At 53.1% G+C, this 9,642-nt stretch overlaps 1 protein-coding gene across 3 annotated transcripts in view; it reads left to right on the plus strand.

Moving 5' to 3' along the window:
- Positions 1 to 9,642, plus strand: part of LOC144690622 (ephrin type-B receptor 2) — a 1,056,594-nt gene that overhangs the window by 794,276 nt on the left and 252,676 nt on the right. For all 3 annotated transcript variants that reach the window (XM_078558305.1, XM_078558307.1, XM_078558306.1), the window contains one exon: positions 5,854 to 6,016. In XM_078558305.1, the coding sequence (XP_078414431.1) occupies positions 5,854 to 6,016 (163 nt within the window). The remainder of the gene's footprint in view (positions 1 to 5,853; positions 6,017 to 9,642) is intronic.

Here is a 9,642-nt window from a genome sequence, read left to right on the forward strand (position 1 = left end):
ATTGCTTATGGACTAAAAGGAGCATCAGCAACATGGATAGAACATTGGCTGAAAAATGGGAAGCAGAGAGTAATGGTCAATGGATATTTTTTGGGCTAGAGGAAGGTTTGTAGTGGAGTTCCCCAGAGATCAGCATTGGGACCCTTGCTTTTCCTGATATATATTAATGATCTAGATCTTGGTGTGCAGGGGACTATTTCAAAGTTTGCGGATGATATGAAACTTAGGAGTGTTGTAAACTGTGAAGAGGACAGTGTAGAACTTCAAAAGGACATAGACAAGTTGGTGGAGTGGGCAGATGGGTGGCAGATAAAGTTCAATGCAGAGAAGTGTGAAGTGATGCATTTTGGTAGGAAGAACGCGGACAGACAATATAAAACAAGGGGTGAAATTTTGAAGTGGGCGCAGGAGCAGAAAGACGTGGGTGTATATGTGCATAGATCATTGAAGGTGGCAGGGCAGGTGGAGAGAGCAGTTAATAAAGCATATAGTATCCTGGGCTTTACTAGTAAGGGCATAGAGTATAAGAGCGAGAAGGTTATGCTGAATTTATATAAGACACTCATTAGACCTCAGCTGGAGTATTGTATACAGTTCTGGGAGCCACATAATAGGAAGGATGTGAACACATTGGAGAGAGCGCAGAAAAGGTTTACAAGAATGATTCCAGGGATGAGAAACTTCAGTTACGAAGATAGATTGGAGAGGTTGGGACTGTTCTCCTTGGAGAGAAGGCTAAGAGGAAATTGGATAGAGAAGTTCAAAATCATGAGGGGCCTGGGCAGAGTAGATAGGGTGAAAAGTTCCCCGCTTGTAAAAGGATCAAGAATGAGAGGGCACAGATTTAAAGTGATTTGCAAAAGAAGCAAATGTGACGTGAGAAAAAGCTTTTTCACACGAAGAACAAAGAACAAAGAAAAGTACAGCACAGGAACAAGCCCTTTGGCCCTCCAAGCCTGCGCCGATCATATTGCCTGTCAAACTAAAACATTTTGCACTTCCGGGGTCCCTATCCCTCTCTTCCCATCCTATTCATGTATTTGTCAAGCTGCCTCTTAAACACCACTATCGTACCTGCTTCCACCACCTCCTCTGGCAGCGAATTCCAGACACTCACTACCCTCTGCGTAAAAAACTTGCCCCGCACATCTCCTCTATAGTTTTCTCCTCTCACCTTTAATCTATGTCCCCTAGTAATTGACTCTTCCACCCTGGGAAAAAGCTTCTGACTATCTACTCTGTCCATGCCACTCATAATTTTGTAAACTTCTATCAAGTCGCCCCTCGATCCCCATCGCTCTAGTGAGAACAATCTGAGTTTCTCCAACCTCTCTTCATAGCTAATAACCTCCAGATCAGGAAGCATCCTGGCAAACCTCCTCTGCACACTCTCCAACGCCTCCATATCCTTCTGGTAATTTGGCGACCAGAATTGCACGCAAAATTCCAAGTGTGGCCTAACCAAGGTTCTATACAGCTGCAGCATGACTTCCCAGCTTTTATACTCAATACCCCTGCCGATGAAGGCAAGCATGCCATTTGCCTTCTTGACTACCTTATCCACCTGCGTTGCCACTTTCAGTGACCTGTGGACCTGTATACCCAGATCCCTCTGCTCGTCAATGCACTTAAGGGTTCTGCCATTTACTGTATAATTCCTACCTGTATTAGACCTTCCAAAATGCATTACCTCGCATTTGTCCGGATTAAACTCCATCTGCCATTTCTCTGCCCAAGTCTCCAACCGATCTATATCCCGTTGTATCCTTTGACAATCCTCTTCACTATCTGCAACTCCTCCAACCTTACTGTCGTCTGCAAACTTACTAATTAACCCAGTTACATTTTCCTACAAATCATTTATGTATACTACAAACAGCAAAGGTCCCAGCACTGATCCCTGCGGAACTCCACTAGTCACAGCTCTCCATTCAGAAAAGCACCCTTCCACTGCTACCCTCTGTCTTCTATGACCAAGCCAATTCTGTATCCATCTTGCCAGCTCACCTCTGATCCCGTGCGACTTTACCTTCTGTACCAGCCTGCCATGAGGATTTGAGGTTACAGATTGTGGTTATATGTAATTCTATTGCTGCCACAATGAGTGGTTTGGGTCTGGAATGCACTGCCTGGAAATGTGGTGGAAGCAGGTTCAATCGAGGCATTCAAGAGGGCATTAGACGATTATTTGAATAGAAACAATGTGTAAGAGTACGGGGGAAAAGCATGGCAATGGCGCCAGGTCAGAATGCTCATTTGGAGAGCTGGTGTTGATATGATGGGCCAAATGGCCTCCTTCTATGCTGTAAAGATTCTGTGATTCCAATTGTTACTTGCCACTTGTCAGCCCAAGCCTGGATATTGTCCAGGTCTTGCTGCATTTTGACAGGGGCTGTTTCGGTATCTGAGGAGTCACGAATGGTGCTGAACTTTGTGCAATCATGAGCAAACATCCCCACTTCTGACCTCATAATGAAAAAAGGTCATTTATAAAGCAGCTGAAGTTGGTTGGGCCTAGGACACTACCCTGACGAACTCCTGCAGTGACTCCCATTGACTTGTTTTGCTAGGACTCCTCGATGCCACACTCTGTCAAATGCTGCCTTGGTGTTAAGGGCAGTCACTCTTGCCTTACCTCTGGAGTTCGGCTGTTTTGTCCATATTTGAACCAAAGCTGTAGTGAGGTCAGGAATTGAGTGGCCCTGGTGAAACCCAAACTGAGTGTCAGTGAGCAGGTTATTGCTGAGCAAGTGCTGCTTGATAGCACTGTTGATGACCCCTCCATATCTTTACTGATGATAGATAGCAGAATGATGGGGCGGTAATTGGGACTTGTCCTGCTTTTTGTGTACAGGACATACCTGGGCAATTTTCCACATTGCTAGCTAGATGCCATTGCTGTAGCTGTACTGCTTGGCTATGGGCGCGGCAGGTTCTGGAGCACAAGTCTTCAGTGCTATATTGCTGGAATATTGTCAGTGCCTCTAGCCTTTGCAGTATCCAGTGCCTTCAGCCATTTCTTGATATCACCTGGAGTGAATTGAATTTGTTGAAGACTGGCATCTGCTGCTGGGGTCCTCCGGAGGAGACCGAGATGGATCATCCACTTGGCATTTCTGGGTGAAGATTGTTGCAAATGCTTCCCTTAACTTTTGCACTGCTGTGCTGGGCTCCTCCATCATTGAGGATGGGAATATTTGTGGAGCCTCCTCCTCCAGTGAGTTGTTTAATTGTCCACCACCATTCATGACTGGATGTGGCAGGACTGCAGAGCTTACATCTGATCTGTTGGTTGTGGAATTGCTTAACTCTGTCTATCAATTGCTGCTTATGCTGTTTGGCACACAAGTAGTCCAGTGTTGTAGCTTCACCAGGTTGACACCTCATTTTTAGGTATGCCTGGTGCTGCTCCTGGAATGCCCTCCTGCACTCTTCATTGAACCAGGTTGATCCCTGGCTGGGTGGCAATGGTAGAGTTGGGGATATGCCTGGCCATGAGGTTACAGATTGCGGTTATATGTAATTCTATTGCTGCTGATGGCCCACAGCACCTCATGGATGAGTTGCTAGACCTATTCGAAACTCATTTCATTTAGTCACGGTGGTAGTGCCACACAACACGATGGAGGGTATCCTCAATGTGAGGATGGGACTTTGTTTCCACAAGGACTGTGCGATAGTCACTCCTACTGATACTGTCATGGACAGATGCATCCGTGGCAGGTAGGTTGATGAGCATGAGGTCTTGTTGATTCCCTCACACCCTCCGCAGACTCAGTCTAGGACTTAGCCAGCATGGTCAGTAGTGGTGCTACTGAGGCACTCTTGGTGATAGACATTGAAGCTCCCCACCCAGAGTACATTCTGTGCCTTTGCCATCCTCAATGCTTCCTGCAAGTGGTGTTCAACATGGATTCATCAGCTGAGGGTACGTGGTAATCAGCAGGAGGTTTCCTTGCCCATGCTTGACCTGGTGCCATGAGACTTCATGGGGTCTGGAGTCGATGTTGAGGACTCTCAGGGCAATTCCCTCCTGACGGTGTACCGCTGTGCTGCCACCTCTGCTGGGTCAGTCCTGCCTGTGGGACAGGACATACCCAGTGATGTTGATGGTGAGGTCTGGGATATTATCTGTAAGGTATGATTCCGTGAGACTGACTATGTCAGACTGTTGGCTGTTTAGCCTGTGAGACAGCTCCCCCCATTTTGGCACTAGCCCCTAGATGTTAGTAAGGAGGACTTTACTGGATTGACAAAGCTGAGTTTGCCATTTCGTTATACCGGATGGTCCATCTAGTCTCATTCCTGTTTAGCGGTTTGATACAACGGATTCGGAGGACATTTAAGAGTCAACCACGTTGCTGTGGATCTGGAGTCACATGTAGGCCAGGCCAGGTAAGGATGGCAGATTTCCTTCCCTAAAGGACATTAGTGAACCAGATGGGTTTTTACAACAATCAACGATGGTTTCATGGTCATCATTAGACTTTTAATTCCAGATTCAAATTTCACCATCTGACGTGATAGGACTCGAGCCCAGGTGTCTGATTAGTCCAGTGACAATTCCATCACATCACCACCTCCCCTAAATGTTCAAATGACAAAGATCTCAAACCCAGCACCAAGCTCATGGTCCACAGTGCTAGCTGCCCTCCTGCATGCATCAGAGACATGGACAACATACAGCATACACCTTAATCCCCTGAAGAAATATCACCAGCGATGCCTCTACAAAATCCTGCAAATTCAATGGCAAAATATCACCGTCCTCTCTCGGACCAACATCCTCAGTATCGAGGCACTAGTTATGGTTAGTCAGCTATGTTGGGTGGGCCACGTCCGCATGCCTGACACAAGAATCTCTCTATCCTACACTTCATCATGGCAAGCAGTTACCAGGAGGGCAGGGGAAGCGTTTCAGCAACGTTCTCAAAACCTCCATGCAAAAATTTAACATCCCCAGTGATATGTGGGAATCTTTTGCTCGAGACCACCCAAACTGGAGAAGAAGCATCCGTGAAAGTGCCAAACATTTTGAACGTCTCCCACAGTCCCAGGTGGAGGCCAAGCACAAACAGCGGAACCCGAGCATCCCACCCACCCGCCTCGTCAAACACTCCCTGTGGCAGAGCGTGTGGATCCAGCATTGGACGTTTTAGTCTCCTCAGGACGCACAACCCCGTAGTAGAAGAAAGGGCACTGTTTTCAATTTAGGGATCGCTGTTATAGAACAGAAATGAGGAGAATTTCTTTCTCTCAGAGGATTGTGACTTTGGAACTCTCTGCCCCAGAAGTCAGTGGAAGCGGGGTCACTGAACATTTTTAAAGCGGAGGTAGGTAGATTGTTAGGTAAGGGAAACAAAGGTTATCGGGGGTAGATGGGAATGTGGAACTCGAAACACAAACAAATCAGCCATGATCTTATTGCATGGCGGAGTAGGCTCGAGGGGCCAATTGGCCTACTTCTGCTCCTATCATATATGTTCCTCAGCCCAGAGGGACTGCCTAAGAAGAAGAGGATGACTCATTAGTGGGAAACCTTCCCAATCCAGAACAAGCCACAAGTTACTCAAAGAGAGATCCAAATAGTGTTCAAGGTAGAAACCAAACCACAAAACAATTGTCACCTGAGGGCAGGGCTGGGAGAGTACTCACGTCGGCAGCATGTATTCTCAAGTTGGTTCTACATTGCAGGAGTTTCTTGAGCATCCAATTGTATAACCAGTGAATAAACTGAGAGTTAATAGTTAAATTACAAGCAGAGATAAGGATAGGGTGTGAGAATAATTATAAATGTTATATGCCAGACTGAGAAGTGCCTGAAAAGTGTTTCTTCCTATTCTGTGTGTGTAGGATCAAAGTGAACACAACTCCTCAACTGTGAAGAGTCAGACAAACACCGCCACCATCCGCAGCCTCCATGCAGGCACCATCTATGTCTTTCAAGTGCGAGCACGGACAGTGGCCGGCTTTGGCCAATATAGTGGCAAGATGTATTTTCAGACAATGACAGAAGGTAAGCCGGCACATGCTGGACTCAAAATGAAAAGTGATCCCAAGGGGACTGTATCCATGATTTAAAATATTGGAAAAACAAAAAAAACTCTAAAATATTTCTCAAAGTGACCAGGTTGTGATGCACCGGTCTGTTATCTCAGCGTACCTCAGGATTTTATCAATGTGGCTGTAATGCACTGACACTCAATGTTTAAACTTTCCAATCTACAACTGTTACTTTCAAATTCTCTTTTGGAAATGCAATATTCTTTATTTAAGAAGAGCTGCTCCCTGTTGATAGGAAACAATGCATTGTAAGACCTGTGTTAAGAAGCAGATTGAAACAGTTGTTTAATTTTGAGCCAGATTCTCCCTCTTTACCTTTTTAAGGATGTCAGTAACAGAGTGCCACCTTCTCGCCAGCATGTTGGGCATGTGCCCCTACTTATTTGCAGAATAGATTGATGAATTTACACTTTCTTTCCCTGGTTGGCTGGCAGACACTTTCTCAGTGAGAGTGAAGGAAATAAGGTGAGTTATCTCAAAGCGCTGAAATGGATCATGCTGCCAATTCAGGCAAAGGAGGAGAAAGTAAAAAGATCAAAACTGGCTCTCAAAGGCTCCAGGATGTTAGACATCCAATACTGGGGAAATGAGAGGTAAAGTTGCAGCTGGAGATTCGACATTGGAGGGAGGAATTCAGATTTCTGGGACATTGAGAACTGGACCCCGATATTCGTCCACTGCACAGCAAGAATATGCTGAGGGTACTGGATCACGCACCCCCGCCAAGACTGCTCACCGCCTCCGACACTGCTCACCTTCCCCCGACACTGCTCCCCACCCCGACACTGCTACCCCCCCGACACTGCTCCCCACCCCAACACTGCTCCCCCCCGACACTACTCCCCACCCCGACACTGCTCCCCACCCCGACACTGCTCCCCACCCCCCGACACTGCTCCCCACCCCGACACTGCTCCCCCCCGACACTGCTCCCCACTCCGACACTGCTCACCGCCTCCGACACTGCCCATCCCCCCCAACACTGCTCACTCCACCCAACACTGCTCCCCACCCCACCGACACTGCTCACCCCCCCCGACACTGCTCCCCACCCCCCTGACACTGCTCACCTCCCCCCGACACTACCCATCCCCCCCAGCACTGCTCACACCGACACTGCTCACCCCCCCGACACTGCTCCCCACCCCCCGACACTGCTCACCCCGACACTGCTCCACCCCCCCGACACTGCTCACCCCCCCGACACTGCCCATCGCCCCCCCAACACTGCTCCCCACCCCCCGACACTGCTAACTCCCCCCGACACTGCTCACCCCCCCGACACTGCTCACCCCCCGACACTGCTCACCCCCCCAACACTGCTCCCCACCCCCCTGACACTGCTCACCTCCCCCCGACACTACCCATCCCCCCCAGCACTGCTCCCCACCCCCCTGACACTGCTCACACCGACACTGCTCACCCCCCCGACACTGCTCCCCACCCCCCGACACTGCTCACGCCCCCCCCCGACACTGCCCATCCCCCCCAACACTGCTCCCCATACCCCGACACTGCTAACCCCCACCGACACTGCTCACCCCCCGACACTGCTCACCGCCCGACACTGCTCACCCCCCCGACACTGCTCACCCCCCCGACACTGCTCACCCCCCCGACACTGCCCACCCCCCCGACACTGCCCACCCCCCGACACTGCTGACCCCCCCCGACACTGCTCTCCAACCGACACTGCTCCCCACCCGACACTGTAACCGCCCCCGACACTGCTCCCCACCCGACACTGCTCACCCCCCCGACACTGCTCACCCCCCCCCGACACTGCCCACCCCCCAACACTGCTAACCTCCCCCGACACTGCTCCCCACCCGACACTGCTCCCCACCCCCCTGACACTGCTCACCCCCCGACACTGCTCCCCACCCCCCCGACACTGCTCCCCACCCCCCCGACACTGCTCACACCACCCCGACACTGCTCACCCCCCCCGACACTGCTCACCCCCCCCGACACTGCTCACCCCCCCGACACTGCTCACCCCACCTACACTGCCCATCCCCCCCAACACTGCTCCCCCCACCCGACACTGCTCCCCACCCCCCGACACTGCTCACCCCCCCCGACACTGCTCACCCCCCCCCGACACTGCTCACCCCCCCGACACTGCTCACCCCACCTACACTGCCCATCCCCCCCGACACTGCTCCCCCCACCCGACACTGCTCCCCATCCCCCGACACTGCTCACCCCCCCGACACTGCTCACCCCCCCGACACTTCTCCTCCCCCGACACTGCTCCTCCCCCTCGACACTGCTCCCCCCCACCCCGATACTGCTCCCCTCCCCCCCGACACTGCTCACCTCCCCCGACACTACCCACTCCCCGACACTGCTCACCCCCCCACAACACTGCTCACTACCCCCTTGACACTGTTAACTCCCCCCGACACTGCTCACCTCCCCCCTTCCGACACTGCTCACCCCGCCCCGACACTGCTCACCCCCCAATACTGCTCACCACCCCCCCGACACTGCTCACCCCCCAACACTGCTCACCCCACCCCCCGACACTGCTCACCCCCCAACACTGCTCACCACCCCCCGACACTGCTCACCCCCCCAAAACTGCTCACCCCCCCCGACACTGTTCACCCCCCCGACACTGCTTCCCCCCCGACACTGCTCACCCCCCCGACACTGCTTCCCCCGACACTGCTCACCCCCCCCGACACTGCTCACCCACCCCCGACACTGCTCACCCCCCCCCGACACTGCTCACCCCCCACCGACACTGCTCACCCCCCCGACACTGCTTCCCTCGACACTGCTCACCCCCCCCCCCGACACTGCTCACCCCCCCACCGACACTGCTCACCCCCCCGACACTGCTTCCCCCGACACTGCTCACCACCCCCCGACACTGCTCACCCACCCCCGACACTGCTCACCCACCCCGACACTGCTCACCCCCCCCGAAACTGCTCACCCCTACCCGACACTGCTAACCCTCCCCGACACTGCTCCCCACCCCCCGACACTGCTAACTCCCCCCGAAACTGCTCACCCCCCCGAAACTGCTCACCCCCCCGACACTGCTCACCCCCCCGACACTGCTCCCCACCCCGACACTGCTCCCCACCCCGACACTGCTCCCCACCTCCCTGACACTGCTCACCCCCCCCGACACTGCTCACCCCCCCCGACACTGCTCACCCCCCGACACTGCTTCCCACCCCGACACTGCCCACCCCCCAGACACTGCTCACCACCCCCCCGACACTGCCCACCCCCACCGACACTGCTCACCACCCCCCGACACTGCACACCCCCCCCCCCGACACTGCTCCCCACCCCCCGACACTGCTCCCCGCCCCGACACTGCTCCCCACCCCCCGACACCGCTCACCCCCCCGACACCGCTCACCCCCCCCGACACTGCTCATCCCCCGACACTGCTCACCCCACCGACACTGCTCCCCACCCCCCGACACTGCTCCCCGCCCCCGACACTGCTCACCTCCCCCCGACACTACCCACTCCCGACACTGCTCACCCCCCCCAACACTGCTTCCTACCCCCCTGACACTGTTAACCCCCTGCGACACTGCTCATCCCCCA

This window comes from Cetorhinus maximus, chromosome 15 (genome assembly GCF_964194155.1).
Source record: "Cetorhinus maximus chromosome 15, sCetMax3.hap1.1, whole genome shotgun sequence".
NCBI lineage: Eukaryota > Metazoa > Chordata > Chondrichthyes > Lamniformes > Cetorhinidae > Cetorhinus > Cetorhinus maximus.